Below are 19,156 nucleotides of genomic sequence, written 5' to 3' on the forward strand. Positions count from 1 at the left end.
AAACGTCCAGTTTTTTTATATGTTTTAAAAATGTTTATCTTGGTTATACGAATGTTCTAATTTTAGAATTTCTCTGAATATTCTAAAAAGTTAACATTCTAAAACATTATTATTATTTTTTAGAAGAATGTTAAAAACGTTCCAACGATGTATAAAATAAAAAAACGTTTTGAAAACATTATTAAAGACCAGATAACTATGAACAAACATTCTATTAATGTTACTGGAAGATTGTTTCTTCATAACTTTGGGAGAACATTGCCAAAGTTCTGGGAACATTCCCTGTTAGCTGGGTTACTGACTGTTTTACAAACACAAATCTCACCTCCAAATCCTCATCCATATAGTTAAATAAATTGACTTCCAGCAGTAACAGTTCCCCACGGATCAGGAACGCCGGGAGGTTCAGTGCCAGGAAGAAATCTTTAAACACGGTGAGCTGGGAAACAAACTCCTTTTTAATAATCAGCTATACACACTAATATTCAGTGATAGCTAAACTGTACACGATGCCTCACCTCTGCAGGAGCGCTGATGCCCAAACCCAGATTCTCTGACATCACGATGGCAAAGGCCACCCAAGAGGTCAAGCTGTCCGGCACGGTCACCGGGAAGGAGGCCGAGGCAGAATTACTGCAACATGAGAAATAAAAACACACATAAATTAGTCAGTCGCTTGCATGAAATTAATGTGAATGAACCTTTTGAAGAAACCTTTTGAGAATTGAATGGGAAACAATTAAATTCATATTGTGATATCTGACGTTTCCTTGTATCTTGGCAAATATGAGCATAGTTTGAGACAGTGTCTTCTGAAACTCTTCAGGATGACTGATGGTACTACACTCTCTTTTTTTTTATGGAAAATATTTGCAGTCTTCAAAAGTCTCCATTTGCTCTCCATTTTGTCTCAATGCTGTCTCAGAGATTTGTGATTTTTCATTCTTAAGTGATTGCATAGTGTAAACAATTAAAGTTATTACATCAGAAGTTGCTTGTTCATAGCTCAGAAAGTATTTTTAATACAGTTAGGTATTGTCCAAGTTAAAATCAGCTCAATGACAGACGAATTGACGAATTCTCCTCGTACCTCATATTAGCATCCAGCCAGATCCAGGTTTCAGGAAACTCTTTTCGCTCTATAGGCTCTTGAAAACCTACATCAGTCATCTGATGCAGATAGAGTCCCTCCCCTGCTGTGGAACCCATGAGCATTAGTGAGAAAACGATTGAACCAGAAGACACTACAGGCAAACCTTTGTTTTTTCAGGCACTGGTCAGTTTTGAGCAGACAAGTGGAAAGAAAACATCCAAAATACATATTTATAAGTGGTGTGCCTCAAGGATCGGTTCTTGGTCCACTAATATTTCTAATTTTTATCCTCTTAGCCAGATCATTAAACGTCATGGACATCATTTTCATACACTAATTTATTTTCCTAACCAACCCAATTAAGTCCTTCCAATCTGGGAGAACTGTTTGATTCTAAATTATGTTTTGAACCATATCTGCCAGCTTGTTAAATCTTGTTTTCTGCACCTTCGCAATATTGTTCGCATAAGTCCTTCACTTAACCATAAAGATGTTGAAACTGTTATCCAAGCTTTCATAACCTCTAGACTGGGCTATTGTAACTCCTTGTTTAGTGGCCTACCAGCTAAATTCCTTAATCACCTGCAACTGGTACTATATTATGTTGCGACCCTTACATTTGAGCAACAAATGAGTTGGTATATTAATGTAGATAGCATAATTTGGTCTTGAGAAATGTTTGAGTTCATATTGAGATCAATATGTCTTGCCTTAAGAAAATGTGAATGCAAATCTCGACAATGTGACTTTTTTTTTTAGGTTGCCAGGGCGTTACTATGTGGTTGCTAGGGTGGTCTGAGGGGTTGCTTGGGGAGGTTTAGCCTTAAGACTTACGAAACGCAGTGAACAATTGACTCTCTTCCTGATTCAGCCTGGCATCTGTCAGAACCGTGACACCGCACATCTGCAGAATGAAACAGTGTCCATAAACCATGTGCGAAAAAGTGATACATTTCTGTTCCTGAGATAACAATCAAACATCATATGACATTCATGTGTCTGATCTACCATGAATATGGAATACGGATCTCCCATTTTCATGCTGCTGTAATCTGTATGGGTCATCTCTCCGCTATATGACATGAATTCTTCAAGCACCTGCAAAACACACACACACACACACGAAAGCTCATTTTGCTGATCTTAGATCAGAACAAGCTGCTCTGGAGTGAGTGTTTGCAGATCACAAACCAGCTATTGTTATAAATCACATCCAGAACAACAAACTGAACTACACAATAGTGTCTGCACTATAAAACCCGTTCACCTAGTTCTGATAAATACAATTACTCTCAGTTTCTTCCTTTTGTCAACAAGTGAGATTCGGGCGTGGTGTTTGGCATTTGGTTACATAGGATGACCAGCTTTACTTATCATGAGATCTTTTTGTGGGAACAAACAATCGTGTGAAATCCCAAAGTTGATTTCCCACACTTTAAACCTCAATACACTGACCGAGACAAGGCATCAGGTGAGAGAGTCGGAAAACAATGGGTCTCTCCATATTGCCCCAGTGTTGATGTCTCGGATTATTCTGTGAGCGTAAATCATCTATAATCTCTAGTAGACCATATTACCTTCGCCTCTGTAATGCCATTGTCTTTGTTGGAGTCCATTGTTGCTTTGTCCACCACCAGAATTCCCACCAGAGATCCAGGCTCGGCAGAAATGGAGAGAGACACAGAATCTGCTGGCCCGGCGCGATCCTGACTCCAGCTCAGAGATACCTGCCATTCAGATCAAGTCATATTCATGATTATAACGACTTTGCGACCCATTTTACTTCTGTCGTGTGACACATTTCAGAGTGGAAAAGGATAATCAACAAGAATGATTTAATGTTCAAATAACCACATTTAATATAACTATAATTTGTTTTCATTTCATTGCAACTAACATTAAATGAAGAGACAAAAACATTACATTCAGTTTGCACTTAATTATATGAATGTATATTATTTCTGTAATTAAAAGCATGCAAAAGCAGACTGAACTTTCACAAATTTATTTCATTGTTGAATGTTTCATCAAAATATCAGAAAATAATATATAATGTAATAAATATATTAAATATTATTATTATTATTATTGCCTTTATTGTCATTGCATATAACAACGAAATTACAATTGCACTTCCCCTGGTGGTGACACATAAACAATATAAGCACTAATACATAAATGAATACAAAACACAATAATATGCAAAATAGTATATTTGCATGTCCACATTCTGCACAATTGCATTTAATGGGTTACATATAATTCAATAAATTAATACAATTTAATTTGAGTAAAATAAATTCGACTGAAATTTCAGAATTGCTTTTTTTTTTTCTGTAATACAATTCTTTCTGTTTAACCCCATCATGGCATTTTGTCCTTCATATAATAATACTTTGATCTTTCTGACTGTACTGATGTAATTTTTTCCTAATACAGTCTTTATCAGTACTGCCTTTGTCAAGTTCAGCAGTTACATTTTTGGCTTAAAATCGACATATTTCAGGATATTCAACAAGAAAATCCATCAGGAATTGAGTATGAAATGCTTAAATGCTTTATGTTCTTACTGTAACTTTTCTTATATTAACATTAACCAGCATTAAATTATAGGAAAGATAACCCCCAGTAGCCTAAAACAATGACTATTTAATTAATTGAAGAATAAAATGAATCACATTTATGAATATCCACCCTAAAGTTTTTTTACAAACTATATGTAATGCCGTGATGTTTCTGTTGTTCTCTTACTGTGTTTCTCAGGACTTGTGTGAAAGTAACTTGTAGAGCATCGTTGACGATCTCTCCGTCTGGAAGCGTGTAGTACACCATCACACAAGCCAATGGAGTCCAAGACTGATCTGTGTTCAGACTGAAGGAAGAGGAATTTACCGTTCCAGCATCCACCACCCGACCGCGGGACATCACCTACAGAACACAGGCTCATTCTCACAAACGCCCACATTACAGATATGCCTTGTGGAAAAGAATAATATATTTTAATGAATTACAACAAAAAATCATTAAATATAATTAAATAATTTGACATAAAAGTCGAAATTATGACATACTAAATCAAAATTGTGAAATTATGATTATCATTTTATATTATAATTTTATAATTTAAACATTTTATCTCATAATTAGGCTATGACTTAGTGTTTAAACATTTTGAAAACTTTTTCTCATAATTTCCCACTTTTTGACAAACAAAGTCAAATTTATGATTTTGTTTGTCAAAATTTTGAAATTTTGTCATAACTAAAATTTACCAAAGCAATTTTGGCAATTATGACAAAAGTCAAAATTATGATTTAGTATGTCATCATTTTTACTTTTTATCTCATCAAAAAGTCAAAATTATGACTAAGAAGGCCTATGTCAAAATTATGATTTAGTATGTCATCATTTTTACTTTTTATCTAATTATCTTTTTTTTGTCATAATTTCCCCCTTTTTGACAAACAAAGTCAAATTTATGATTTTGTTTGTCAAAATTTTGACATTTTATGTCATAATTAAAATTTACCAAAGCAATTTTGTCAATTATAACAAGTCACAATTATTACAATTATGATTTAGTATGTCATATTTTTTTACTTTTTATCAAAGAATTATGACTTTTTTGTCATAATTTCCCTTTTTTTGTCATCAAAAAGTCGGTATGTCAAAATTATGATTTAGTATGTCATAATTTTGACATTTTATGTCATAATTAAAATTTACCAAAGCAATTTTGTCAATTATAACAAGTCACAATTATTACAATTATGATTTAGTATGTCATATTTTTTTACTTTTGATCAAATAATTATGACCTTTTTTGTCATAATTTCCCTTTTTTTGTCATCAAAAAGTCAAAATGATGACTATGTCATAATTATGTCTTAGTAAGTCAAAGTTTGACTTTCTAAATTAAGATTTACCAAAGCACTTTCTTTCTTATGTGGTGGAAATGGGCTTCCATATCAAATGGATTATCCCTTGATGGAAAATACTTACAAGGTAGTGGAATTTGGTCAGGTTAAAATTACTCTCCAAAGTCAAGAACAGCGGCCGTCCGACCTGCAAAAGTCACGCTGTCAGTGCAAACTCCGTGAAAACAAACACAACAGCTGGAGATACACACAGACAGCTGGAGATACACACAACAGCTGGAGATACACACAGACAGCTGGAGATACACACAGATACACACCTGAGGCTCGCTGTCTCTGTGAAGCTGTATGTAGGATCTACTGGGTGAAGAATAAGTCGTGTAGAGCTGAAGACGCTGGACTGTGTCTTCAAACCGGGCCTGAAAGCAACATCAGGAGGAAGCACTGCATAATGTTTGGCTGCATCCCAATTACATACTTCAACTATGCATAACGCATATCAAGGCCGTGTAAAATGTGGATGAAGAGTTCACCTCTATATCAAGAGTGGCAACGCTGTCAGAGAGCTGAACCTGAAAGGACATCACCCCATCAGCAGCAACTGGAAGCTGGATATCCTGGACTGGAATATCGTACATGGGAGAGAAGCTTGACGTCGGTGTGCCGTTCATCATGCGAGGCATCATGGATTCCTTCTCGTTCCACATCCACGTCCAGGGACTGAACTTGTGCTGGGTCACCGCCAGCTGGACACTTCTGCTCTGTTCTTCAGCACTCAGGGCCCGCTGGTCATAGCTGGTTAACTTCACCTAAAACAGAAAAACATTTTAGAAGTTTGAAAGAATGAATCTCATAAAAACCCGTTGGTCATGTCTGGGTCATATTTCACTAACTAACTATCTAATTCTATCTAATAAATATTGCATAAAGTTAATTATACCAATTTCTTTATGCATAATGACATTATTGTCATGACAATTGTGACCCTGGACCACAAAACCAGTCACATGGGTCACATTTTTTTAATATTCTAATTTATATATCATATGCAAGCTGAATAAATAAGCTTTCCATTGATAGAAATGACAATATTTGGTCGAGATACAACTATTGAAAATCTGGAATCTGAGGGTGCAAAAAAATAGAAATATTTATAAAATGTCCTTTAAAGTTGTTCATTTATGTTCACGATTGTGCTGCATTCACTCACAAAAATACATGTTTTATATACGGTAGGAAATTTACTAAATATCTTTATAGAACATGATCTTTACCTTATCCTAATGATTTTTGGCATATTCGATTTTTGACCCATACAATGTATTATTGGCTATTGCCACAAATATACCCGTGCGACTTAATACTTGTTTTGTGATCCAGGGTCACAATTAAACAATTAAAGAAAAAATGAAGCATATTCATTAGAACCATTAAGGTTTTTATATTGTGACATTATTTTCACGACAACTAAACATATATTATATATAAATTAACAGGTATTATATTATTTGATTTATTATTTAAATACTGCCATTAATGTGAAAATAATTATATTTTATTTAAATACTGTCATTAATGTAAAATAATTATATTTTATTTAAATACTGCCAGTGCCATTAATGAAAAGAATTATGATATATCATTTAAATATTGTCTTTAATGTGAAAATAATTATCAACTATTTTATATATTTATAAATCATTGTAGTATTTTTGGACTGCCTAATGTATGCTAATTTTAATAAATAAATCATTACAGTAACTTTGTGTAAGAAAGTAAAAGCATTGCAATAAATAAAACATATATCTACACAGTAATGAAACAGAGATGTCACACAATTAAGGGTAATTGTCATGAAAATAATTTTACAATACAATAAATGTTAATGTTTCAAAAAAATAGGCTTAATTTTTTTTAATGTAGAATATCATTTCTTATTTTTCTCTTGGATTTTTAGAGTGAAAAATGACCTGTGGACAGTCACAAAAACTGCTTAGCCTAGTTTTAAAAGTTAGTCATCTGAATTGTTTCCTTAAGACTGGTCCTAACTTTTTAAAGTTAGTTAACCACGTACATAAACCCATTGGTGAACTACTAGTTGGTCAAACTAGTTCTTTAGACACAGTCTTAACTGGACACGTTCACACAACTCACCAAATTCCCCCAAAATTCACTCAAAATATGGACCGAAATGCAATGCTAATGAATTTTCTTCTGTCTTTACCTGAGCAGTGAAGGTCATGGAGGGTTTAATGATTTGTGGATGTTGCAGAAACTCTAGATTATATTTATTATCCACAATAGAAACCCTCACACTGCTGTTGCATGTTAAACCTGCAGTCAGAGAAAGGAAAAACAGCTCAAATCAAATATGAAAGGACATCTTCATTTGTTTATTCATTTGCATGCAGATTGGTTAAAGTAATTTGATAGCTGGATACATCTAAAGTAAACAGAACGGGACATACCTGTAACGCCCTCTGTGACGTTCACCGTAATGTCGATATATTCACTTGGCCCGTATCCACCATAATATGAATATGTGTAATCAGAGGAGAGTTTGTGCAATAACGCATCAAATGTGATATCAGCAGATCCGTCAATCTACACCGGAAATAGCAAGTCAGATTAACAGTTAAACAAACGTAAACTTTAATATTTCAACCGTTTGAATTTGAAACGTTTGTACTCACCGTTTCATTGTGTTCATAACGTTTATCGAGGCCATTGAATACATGAATATATGTCACAAACATCAGCCCACTGACGGGCTTCCCATAAAAATATCTGAGGAAAAAAATATATATATTGTTTGTATGTTTCTAATGAATAATAATACAACTATTGTCAGGACAAAGCCTCACTTTGCTGTGACCGTCCCGGTTAGAGTGTCTTCATAATGCAGGATTGAGGGGACGTTCACCTTCACCTCAAACCTAGGAAGCACTGTAAACATATATACATTTAAGATTAATGTCTGGAAAAAACATAGATCATAAACGATGAGTAGGCTATCATATGTGAAATCTCACCATAGTAGTCCACACTGAACGATCTCTCCTGTATAACATCCTGCGTGTCCAAAATAACAGTGTTTAGAAAAGAGCAATAAAGCTGGAATTAAATCAATATAACTAAAGGCGCGTTCACAACAAAGGCGATAAAGATAACGATAAAGAAAAATCGTTCTCAATATTAAAGAATAGCAGAGTTCACACCACAACTATAACGAAGATATCGTGATCACTTTATAGTTATATGGTTGGTGTGAACAGGCTTTAAAGGGTTAGTTGAACCAAAAATGAAAATAATCCCATAATTTACTCACCCTCAAGCCATCCTAAGTGTAGGCCTATATGCCTGTCTTTTTCCAGCCAAACACAATCAGTGTTATGTTAAAAAAATATCATAGTTCTCCAAGCTTTATGATGGGAGTGAATGGTACATTTGATTTTGAAGCCCCAAAAAGCGCATCCATCCATCACAAAAGTATTTCTGTCAGGACCGCTATCGTCAAATACGATTGACTATTAGCATACAGTTTGGATTGGCGGTATGGTTCCGTTCTGGGCGAGAACTCCCTGCGAATCCATGCAGACTAACATGAATAAGAGCAGGAGAGCAGCAATAACCCCCCTTAGGGTAAACAGAACAGAACCAACATGAGTGTATGCAAATTTAATTCATTTTAAAGTACAACATAATTCGAGAATTTATTTTGATTCAAGGATATGCACTTTTGGGCTTCAGACTCTAATTCACCATTACCATTCACTGCCATTATAAAGCTTGGAAGAGCTGATTGGCTGAGAGAAGAAAGTCATATACACCAAGGATGGCTTGAGGGGGGAGTAAATTATGGGATCATTTTCACTTTTGGGATGAACTAACCCTTTAACTCTAAATCAAAATAAAGCTTTTTGCAATTTCTGGGTGTGCATGATAAATGTCTGCGCAAAACTTGCTGAACAATTCTAGGGTGTTGTGGGTGTTTGACAGGACAATTCTATGCTTTTTCAAGTGGTTTTTAGAGTGTTGCTATGCAGTTGCTAAGGTGCTCTTAGTGTTTGTGTTGCGATTGCTGAGGTTATATATGGCTTAATGTTGTTGCTAAGGTCACTGGTCATTCCTTAAATGTAATTCAGTGGGATTTTTTTAGCTGTCGTTCACCAGGTGGTGAATTTCCACTCAAGTTTTCACACAACTCACGTGGATTCCGGCTACAATTTTCCATGGGCCAAGCGGTGGGTTCTGAGAGAGTTTCAGCTCTTTTGAAACGACACCTAGAACACCGTCCACAGACAGCCACTGTCGAATCATATTCCCCCTAGGATCCTGCTCACATTAAAGACACACAAAAACAATGGAATAAGGTTTGTTCCATCCATCCCTCAGTACTCCAGACCGTAGTGATGGGTGTAGGCCTATTCAAAACACTGCTTTGTGATGCTTCGAAACCTTTGTGAATCATTTGCTTCAAACCAGTGATTCGGAGCGCGCATCAAACTGCTTACGTCAAGTGATTTCAGTTACGTCGTAACAGTTTTGAAATTTTAGTGATTCACCGCAATTCGCGGCAATGATCTCAGTGAACCCAACAGTGTCTGGTTGACACTTGGTTTTCACCTGATCTCGGATCAATTTTATAAATGTGTAGACATTTAATGGTACATTTGTATGATAAAAAGGAAGAGTTGTAGTAAAAAACTAAAATAATATAAAAAAAATATTCGGCTGACTCTCGTAAGCTTTTCAAAAACCTTGTCCTTCCTTCTTAGTCCTCCCCCTCCTTCATCAACCCCAACCCCTAACAGCTGACGACTTCGCCACATTCTTCATAAATAAAACAACAACCATCAGCGGCCAATTTTTCATACCACAAACTGGCACACGCATCTTAAAACAAACACATACATTCTCCCCTCTATCTCTCCACTCTCGGAGGCAGAAGTCTCCAAACTCGTCCTTTCCGATCACCCTATACCTGACCGGTTGATCCTATCCCCACTCATCTCGGTCAAGGCATTTCTTCTTCAGTTCTACCTGCACTTACTCACATCATACACACCTTTCTTCACACTGGTACCTTTCCCACAGCATTTCAGCAGGTTTGGATAACCCCACTGCTTAAGAAACCCACTCTTAATCTAGAAAACTACAAACCGGTTTCCCCTTTTCCATATATTGCTTAGACACTTGAATGAGTCATGTTCAACCAAATCTCAGCCTTTCTTACACAGAACATCCTGGAAAACAATCAGTCTGGTTTCAACAGCGGACACTCAACTGAGACTGCCCTACTCTCGGTTATTAAAACTCTGAGACTGGCAAAAGCAGCTCCCAAATCCTCAGTTCTCATCTTGCTAGATCCTTCTGTCAACCCTCATGATGAAGGGCAACTCAGGAACTGCACTCCAATGGTTCAAGTCTTGAAGTTAAAGTTTTAATTTGCCATTTGTACCAGCACAGCTAGTACAAGTACATAGGAATTAGTATAGCAAAGCTCATTGAGTCAACATTAAAAAGTCAACAAAAATAAAAGAAGAACTAACAAAACTACACACAATAAATAGACTTTGAGAAGGTAGAGTAAACGATGAACAGTATAATCCGACAAACAAACAAACACAATAAAGATGATTATCTCCATATAGTATTGTTCAATGCGGCTTCCTTAAGTGCAAAACAAATTCCCCTCGGGGCAATAAAGGTTTAATTCATTGCACTGTCCTGAGATAATACATAAAAATACAAATTTACAAAAAATTAATTATTTACTGTAATAAGACATTCTCTGTTTAACAGAGACAGACACATAAACACATCAGGCATATACCCTTTCTAACATCTCTCTATAAAAGGAAATAACACTTGTCATCTTATAAAAATGAGACAGACATATTTGTTCCCTCTGCCATATCCTCAGTCATCAGTCAGACCATGGCTGGAAAAAACTGGTTTAATAACATTGTAACATCTAGCTACTGGTGTGCCTCAAGGCTCAGTGCTGGGACCACTTCTCTTCTCCATCTACATGCCATCACTAGAATCTGTCATTCAGAAACATGGTTTTTCCTATCACTGCTAAGCTGATGACACACAACTCTACCTCTCATTCCAGCCTGATGATCTGACAGTAGCTACTCTCATCTCAGCCTGTCTGACAGACATTTCTTGCTGCATGAAGGACCAGCACCTTTAACTCAATCGAGAACCAAGACAGAACTGCTTGTGGTCTCAGCACTGCCTGTGAACCCAACACTTCATCACAACTTCTCCATTCAACTAGATTTGTCAACCATAACTCCATCGAGGACAGCCAGAAACCTTTGAGTTGTGATTAATGAAAAGTTAAACTTCACAGTCCACATTGCGAGAACTGCCCATTCCTGCAAATTTGCCTTGTACAACATTAGGAGGATCAGGCCCTTCCTATCAGAGCATGCGACACAACTCCTTGTCCAAGCTCTTGTTCAATCCAGACTGGACTATTGTAATGCTCTCTTTGCAGGCCCTCCAGCATGCACTGTCAAACCTCTGCAGCAAGAGTAGTCTTTAAGGAGCCGAAGAGACGCTCGTCACACCTCTCTTCATAAACTTGCACCGGTTGCCAATTGCCGCTCGCATCAAATTCAAGGCGCTGATGTTTGCCTATAGAACAACCACTGGCTTTGCACCCTAATACCTTAACTTATACTTCAGACATATGTGCCCTCCAGAAGCTTGCATCCTGCACGTGAAAGGCACATTGTGGTGCCATCATCTCAAAGAGGCACAAAATTACTTTCTCGGACCTTCACCTGGACTGTTCCCTGCTGGTGGAAGGTTTTGCCTAACCCATTGCCATAGCCATTTTCAATATATTTTTCATCAACACTTACTATTCTATAAATCGATCATAAAAAACACACAAAAAAACACCATGCTAAGTGTACTGTGCTAGCTAGACTAACTGGCACTAGTCACAGCACTTATATTGTTGCCCTATTGCTTTGATTGCTTCTATTGTTCTCCTCATTTGTAAGTCTTTGGATAAAAGCATCTGCTAAATTATTATATGTAAAAGTAAATGTAATAGTCTCTTATTGGTCTGATTAAGCACTCTATAAAACAAACAAAACACTATACAATTTAATATAAATATCATATTATGAAGACACTTTGTAATGATAACATAATGGTATAATAAACGGAGCAATTCCAAGAGGGTCCTCACACCATCTGTGCTCGGGTCCTGATTAGATGATTTTTTGATTGCATTTAATAGATTACACCTTCAATAATACAATTGCAATTAGATTGTAAAAGTTTTTCTTCCGGTGCATGTTTAAGCTGAGTTTCCGCTGCATTTACACTGTTCTGATCAGCATGTGTCATCATTCTGTGAAGCAATTGGTTCAATGTTTTCAAAGTTTCTAAAAGCATGATGACGCTGCTGATAGCGCTAAAACAACCATCAGCAATCACCTGAGATACCCACCCTGATATAAATGTTGATCTGGCCTTTGTACGGCTTTCCATCGGGTGTAACTGATACAACCCGAAATTTCACCGTCTCCCCGGGTTGGTAAGTGTTCTTGTCCGTCTGGATAAAGATGGACATGCACCTGGGGCTGAAGACCATCGCGGTGGAGTTTGAAAACACTTGAGCAGCTCCAACAAACCCCTTAACGTACAGCTGATACGGATACCAGTAACTCAATTCATCATAGAAGACCTGAAGAGGGAAAATAACACACAGTATATACTCTGAATGTATAGATACTGATGCAAACTTCTGGCTTTTAATCAATGCATTTATTTTATTTGGAGATTCAATCATAGAAACTACAGTCCTGATACTCACAGGCGGAAGAGACAGTAGTCTGGTAGAGCCTTAAAATCAAAGCAAAATAGACACGAATACTTGTTTGAACCGGGTGGAGTTGTATATTATATAATATTATATTTACATTGTATAGGTAATTCTAAAAAGGTGCCTTTTTGAGTTTGACAATGCGATTTTCAATGTAAATTTAAAGAGTTCAGACTAACATCTGATCTGTCTTCAGAAATGTTATATATATATTTATATATTTTACCTGCTGGGACAGTGCGCTGTGTTTGGCCCACACTGGTGTTTCCATGAATGAGTTCAGCTGTGACTTTGATGGGATAATCTGACAGAACGCTGACTGATATTGTACTGGGAACGCCACAGCGCAGAACTTCAGACACGGATATGAGATAGGAGGGATTCTTTGCTGGGCTGAAAATAAAAAATATATATATTTTCATGATATTATGATAGAGATACATAATATATCTGTAATAATATTCTATATGATATATTTCTCTCAATGATTAGAGTTTTTAATTATGAATATTAGCATAAATTGGCTGAAATTGGATGTAGATAACAAATAACAGAACTCTTTTTTTTTTACTTTTATAACTCTAAACAGCTATACTTTTCTATCTTTCACTATACCGTTTAAAAGTTTAAGTTCTGTATTGTTTTAAGAAATTAATACTTGTATTCATCAAGGATGCATTAAATTGATCAAAAGTGACAGATTTTTTTTTTTTTTTATGCTGTTATTTTGAACTTTCTATTCATTAAAGAATCCTGAAGAAATGTATCATGGTGTCCACGAAAATATGAAGCAGTTTTCTTGTTTCATTTTAAAATTGATTTAAATAGAAAAGTTATTTTAAATTGTAATAATATTTCACAATATTACTTTTTTTTCTGTATTTTGATCAAATAAATACAGCCTTGGTTAGAATAAGTGACTTGTGAACGGCACTGTGTATTAAAATAACAAAGCATGAAAACATCCAGAAACTTGTCAAGAGAAAAAACATACAGAATTAGAATATTGAGCATAATGACAATTATTATTTTGCTATCAGGATTTTCCATATTTGCTAAAAATGTCTATATCAGTTCATCACTAAATCATCAACACCAAAAGCAATACCAAAGATATATTCTGTGGTCATTATAAGTTATGCATTTTTTCTCCAGTTTGAACCATTTTAATCACCTTTTAAATGACATGTTACTATAATAGAATTGGAAATGTGACAAACCTTGGTGTGACTAGAGTTCCACTGCAGAATAGTAAACATTCCAGAACTCCAAAGACTTGAATCCACTCCATTTGCAGGTGTGACACTCCAGTGAAAGCACTTACTGAACTACTAAGACTAACAGCTTTTATAGAGCGATCCTGATCCCAACACCTGATCCTTCATCACTCCACCTACACACCTGAGGGAATAACAGACCTTTCACTGGACAATGAAGGGACCTATACAAAGACTTGCATAACATGTTTGAGAACAGGTTAAAAAAAAAAGTGCTATATATATATATATATATATATTAACTGTAAAAAAAATATGGCAGTAAAAAATGTTAATTGGTTAACAGTAAGTTCCCGTACTATATACGGATAAAAACTGTAATAGATCTTACCTTGTAAAAAGTACAACACAGATTTTAGTAGCAGCTTGGCCTTGTTAATTCATCAAAAAAGGGCTGTTGGATTAAAATAAAATGTGATTACTGATTTAAATAGTAGAATTTACAGGCTGTTCTGTAAATATACATTGTTTTGTATTAATTTTTACTGTATTTTTTACATAATTATTATGGCAATCACAGCAGCCAGTTTTATTTTGTAAAAACAATGGATTTGTTGTTCTTTTACAGTGAAGAACTAACAGAGAAACGAAATGTGGAGTCAAATAAGATAAAAGCGTTGTACTGAACATAAACTGCATGTGTATTTTTCTCCATCATGCCGACAGATGTCGCTGTTCAAAAAGACAACGGAACGTCATACGTGTGACGTAGGGGTGAGAGGTCGTCCTGCGCGCACACACACACAATGACAACATTACGAGCTTTCACGTGCGATGACCTGTTTAAATTCAACAATATGTGAGTTATTTAATTACATATAATATAATAGCGCTGGGAATTACCATTTTAAAAAAGTACTGTAGCGTTACCATCGAAAAGTGAAGCTAGTTAATTCTGTGATTCCATACATTAAATACCATGGTATTACCAGCAAGCAGCTTCATTGTAACTTACTATGGTACCGCTAAAGTTGCTTAAGTAAATGTTAATTAAGATCATATTCATAATGATGATGCAGGGCAGTCTGCTAACAGAAAGTACCATGTTTCTTTATCGTATTAAATTATTTACAAGAAACTTGTAACGTTACTATAACTACTATAACTATAACTATAACGTTACTTTGCTGCATCATATTGATTATTATGTTCCTGTTGTATAACATCTAGTGATATCCGAGTTTAACTTATTAATATCACAGTTTTAATATTGATTGTGTATTTGTATCCCACAGTAATCTGGACCCCTTGACAGAAACTGTATCCTTTAAAACAATTACGAAAATGATCTCAAAATGAATCAGCCTGAATGACTCGTTTTGAAAGAGTCGTTTCCCTCTTTATTCTGTTTTTTCTTCTTAACTTTCATTCATTGTACAGTATGGGATTCCCTTCTATCTTCAATATTTGGCTCACTGGCCGGAGTATTTCATCGTAGCGGAGGCTCCAGGAGGGGAACTGATGGGCTACAGTGAGTCAGATGTGTTTTTAGTTGAACTTTTTAGTTGAGAGAACATTTAAAGGGTAAATATTCAGACATTATCTTCTCACATGTCACTCCAAACCTGTATGACTCTCTGACTCTCTCTCTCTCTCTCTCTCTCTCTCTCTCTCTCTCTCTCTCTCTCTCTCTCTCTCTCTCTCTCTCTCTCTCTCTCTGTCTCTGTCTCTCTCTTCTGTGGAATATAAAAAAGACATGTTTAGAAGAACGCTCATGCTGCTCTTTTCTATACATTGAAAGCATTGAGTGAGGAACAGACAGAATTTATTGCTAACTCAGTAATTTGACTTCACTTTTAACGAAAGCCATCCATTTTTATTTCTAAATCTGACTTGTTCCTAAAAGAGAAACAAAATATGCAACAAGATTAGATTGTGAATTATGAATGTTACATACCAGAATGAGTTAATGGGGGGGAGGGGCTGAAAAATAAGAGGGATTGATGATGTCATCTGAAAAGGAAAGTTGTTTAAGTTTAAGCATATCTTTTCTTTTTGATCCAAAATTATGAAGACACACATTTTTTCAAACATTCTGGAAAAACATGCACTGATGAATCGTTCACAATAAGACCAGCAACTAGGGCCGATTTTGATTACATGTCTACTTTTAAAGGGATAGTTCACCCAAAAATGAAAATTCTGTCATGAATTACTCTCCGGAAGACTTTTGTTAATCTTCAGAACACAAATGAAGATCTTTTTGATGAAATCTGAGAGCTTTCTGTTACACAACAGGTTTAAAGTTCAGCAAGAACCAATTAGTTTTAGTTCTCGCACATCAAGCGGCTTCAGTTGAGCTTCTGTTTATGTTCGCTGATCAATGTTTAAATGATAATAAAAGCATAAATTCAATCTGTTCATTATATAAAGCGATCGAGTCTCTTCGGAAAATTTGGACTAAACTGCTCAATTCACATGGTTTTACAATCTATTAATGAACTTTTTGAAGAGTCAAAGTGGTAGTTGCGTAGCTGTCAATGGAGGGACAGAAATCTCTCAGATTTCATCAAAAAGATCTTCATTTGTGTTCTGAAGATGAACAAAAGTCTTACGGGTTTGAAACGACATGAGGGCGAATAATTAATTACAGAATTTACATTTTTAAGTGAACTATCCCTTTAACAGTAGTGATGAGTCGTTCATGAACAATCCGTTCATTGCGTCTGTCATGTGACAAATGAACGAAAGATTCGGAAGGTAAAGTAATTATTTATACTGCATTATAATGATTTCTTAATTCAGAATATGATCAAGATTGCATAGGTGGATGTGTTCAGGGAATTTGCCTGTTAAAAGTATAACATTTAAAGGCCCTTAAATGAACGAAATGACTCGAAAAAAGATTTGTTCGTTTTGACAAAGAGAGTCAGTAAAATGATCCTAACTTCCCATCACTATTTAACGGTCAGATTGGAGTGTGTGTATATCTCTAACCTGTGTGTCGATGGTCCTCCTGTAGTCATGGGAAAGGCTGAAGGCTCGGTGGCCAGGGAGGAATGGCACGGCCACGTCACGGCTCTCTCTGTGGCCCCAGAGTTCAGGCGACTGGGTCTGGCTGCTAAACTCATGGAGATGTTAGAGGAGATCTCAGAAAGGTACAACCCACTGTACAAAAGCATCTATACTGCATGTCAAAACAAAAAGCAGGCAGAACTGTAAAAAACAGATCATATTGTTTATTAGCTGTTACATAATAAATCTGTCCTGATTTTAAACAAGTTATTTTGTGGTTCTCCTCTATTTAGGAAGGGCGGATTCTTTGTGGATCTCTTTGTGCGGGTTTCCAACCAAGTTGCTGTGAATATGTACAAGCAGCTCGGATACAGCGTGTACAGAACGGTTATAGAGTATTACTCTGCCAGTAACGGGGAACCCGACGAAGATGCTTATGGTGAGATATTCACTCTCTTGCTAATTGCACTACTGTTCAAAACTTTTTTTTTTTTAAAGAAATTAATACTTTTATTCAGCAAGGAAGCATTCAATTGATCGAAAGTGACAGTAAAGACATTTGTAATGTTACAAAATATTCTATTTTAAATAAATTATCTTTCTATTTGTCAAATAATTAAGAAAAAAATGATCATGGTTTCAACAGAAAGCAGCACAACTGTTTTCAGAATTGATAATAATAATAATTGAGCATATTAGAATGATTTCTGAATGATGCTGAAAATTCAGCTTTGATCACAGCAATAAATATTTTTTTTAAAATATATTCAAACATTTATTTTAAATTAGAATAATATTTCACAATGGTACTTTTTACTGTGTTTTTGATCAAATAAATGCAGCTTGGTGAGCAGAAGAGACTTTTTCAAAAACAATAAAAAAAAATGTACCGACCCTAAACTTGTGTGTACATGACTTACGGGTAATTTCAATTGTCTGAAGGCAAACATCATGTTTATTGTTGGTCATATTTAAGGATAGAGATTTGAATAAACCCATGACCTTAAATATTGGACTCAAGGACAACGCATAACCGGTCTTGCAACATTTGTGCTGCTTGTTAACTTTATTAAGCAATCAGACTTTTCACCTGGCACACGATACAAGGCAGGGAAAAAATAACTAGGCTTAAATTGCAACATTTTCAGTCTACTAAAACCCACCGAGAATTGTAGCATCACTGCAAAGCTAAACCCATGTTTATGTAAAATACTGATTTGAAATGTTCTTTCATTTTGACAGATATGAGGAAAGCTTTATCCAGAGACACAGAGAAGAAATCCATAATTCCGCTTCCGCATCCTGTCCGACCAGAAGATATTGAATAACACTAATAAGTGGCTCTCTGAAATGATCAACATCCAACTGGGAAAACCGACATTTGCTTTTTGTGTCACAATATTGATCTGCAATGTCAGAGAGTCACTGCTTTGAATTGTTTTCTATTGGGTTAATAAAGCTGAAACTTGAGGACATTGGAAATGTAGTTACATGAAATAAAAATGTTTAAGTGAAAACTTTGCTGATTTGTCTTTTTAAATAAAATATAAAACTTTTGTTCAGGTTGACACCTAATTGACCGTTCGCAAAGACCCGCCCCCCTTAGTTACTGTCGCTATGTCCGACAAGCTACACCGCTCTCACGCCACACCATGTTCTCACGCAGTGGAAAAATACATCATGGAGCAGAAAGGACACTGACAACACACTGACAGTACAGGACAGACCAGGTTACTTTTCGGTTACTTTTGATATTAAACAAGGTCTCACCTTTCAAATTTGGTCATTTTTTTAAAGAAATTTAAACAATAAATACCGTTTTGTGGCTCTTTAATGTGTGTGACAGATCGCTGTGTCGCCTCAGTTAAAGCTGCTCGTGAACCGATCATCTCTTCCTTCTAGTTCATTTATAGCATCAAATAAGCATGAATGAACATCAGAAGGAATGTTGTTTTAACCGCGGAAAGGCGTCAGTACACTCCGCTTCTCAAGCTCAAATCCTCTCATGTTAATCTACTAACTCTCCTGACTGCTTTGTCGGACAAAATGGCGGATGGCGAAGTATGATTGGTCAGATCACCTGTCAATCAAGCTCCCT

General features: G+C 35.8%; 2 protein-coding genes across 4 annotated transcripts in view; one reads left to right on the forward strand and one right to left on the reverse strand.

Annotated features, from left to right (window-relative positions):
* Window positions 1–18,953, reverse strand: part of cd109 (CD109 molecule) — a 29,549-nt gene extending 10,596 nt beyond the window's left edge. For 2 of the 3 annotated variants that reach the window (XR_013794393.1, XM_079584095.1), the window contains exons 1-23: window positions 18,875–18,953; window positions 17,041–17,225; window positions 14,435–14,497; window positions 14,047–14,227; window positions 13,053–13,219; window positions 12,818–12,846; window positions 12,452–12,688; window positions 9,181–9,306; window positions 8,004–8,043; window positions 7,836–7,917; window positions 7,665–7,758; window positions 7,440–7,575; window positions 7,196–7,305; window positions 5,505–5,780; window positions 5,292–5,390; window positions 5,096–5,158; window positions 3,845–4,021; window positions 2,671–2,820; window positions 2,102–2,191; window positions 1,928–1,997; window positions 1,091–1,196; window positions 519–633; window positions 326–439 (exon numbers count right to left, since the gene is read on the reverse strand). Coding sequence is in view for 2 of the 3 variants with exons in the window: in XM_079584095.1 (XP_079440221.1) it covers window positions 326–439; window positions 519–633; window positions 1,091–1,196; window positions 1,928–1,997; window positions 2,102–2,191; window positions 2,671–2,820; window positions 3,845–4,021; window positions 5,096–5,158; window positions 5,292–5,390; window positions 5,505–5,780; window positions 7,196–7,305; window positions 7,440–7,575; window positions 7,665–7,758; window positions 7,836–7,917; window positions 8,004–8,043; window positions 9,181–9,306; window positions 12,452–12,688; window positions 12,818–12,846; window positions 13,053–13,219; window positions 14,047–14,117 (2,352 nt within the window). In the remaining variant the exon portion in view is untranslated. The remainder of the gene's footprint in view (window positions 1–325; window positions 440–518; window positions 634–1,090; window positions 1,197–1,927; window positions 1,998–2,101; window positions 2,192–2,670; window positions 2,821–3,844; window positions 4,022–5,095; window positions 5,159–5,291; window positions 5,391–5,504; window positions 5,781–7,195; window positions 7,306–7,439; window positions 7,576–7,664; window positions 7,759–7,835; window positions 7,918–8,003; window positions 8,044–9,180; window positions 9,307–12,451; window positions 12,689–12,817; window positions 12,847–13,052; window positions 13,220–14,046; window positions 14,228–14,434; window positions 14,498–17,040; window positions 17,226–18,874) is intronic. The other variant, XM_079584096.1, reaches the window with a different exon arrangement.
* Window positions 14,778–18,609, forward strand: naa20 (N-alpha-acetyltransferase 20, NatB catalytic subunit). Its single transcript, XM_079584098.1, has 6 exons — window positions 14,778–14,902; window positions 15,339–15,363; window positions 15,484–15,574; window positions 17,066–17,201; window positions 17,352–17,497; window positions 18,301–18,609. The coding sequence occupies exons 1-6, from the start codon at window positions 14,850–14,852 to the stop codon at window positions 18,384–18,386; spliced, it is 537 nt and encodes a 178-aa protein (XP_079440224.1). The 5' UTR covers window positions 14,778–14,849; the 3' UTR covers window positions 18,387–18,609.
* Window positions 18,954–19,156: the final 203 nt, after the last annotated feature.

The sequence above is a fragment of the Phoxinus phoxinus genome, assembly GCF_949152265.1.
Source record: "Phoxinus phoxinus genome assembly, chromosome: 16".
In the NCBI taxonomy this organism is placed as follows: Eukaryota; Metazoa; Chordata; class Actinopteri; order Cypriniformes; family Leuciscidae; genus Phoxinus; species Phoxinus phoxinus.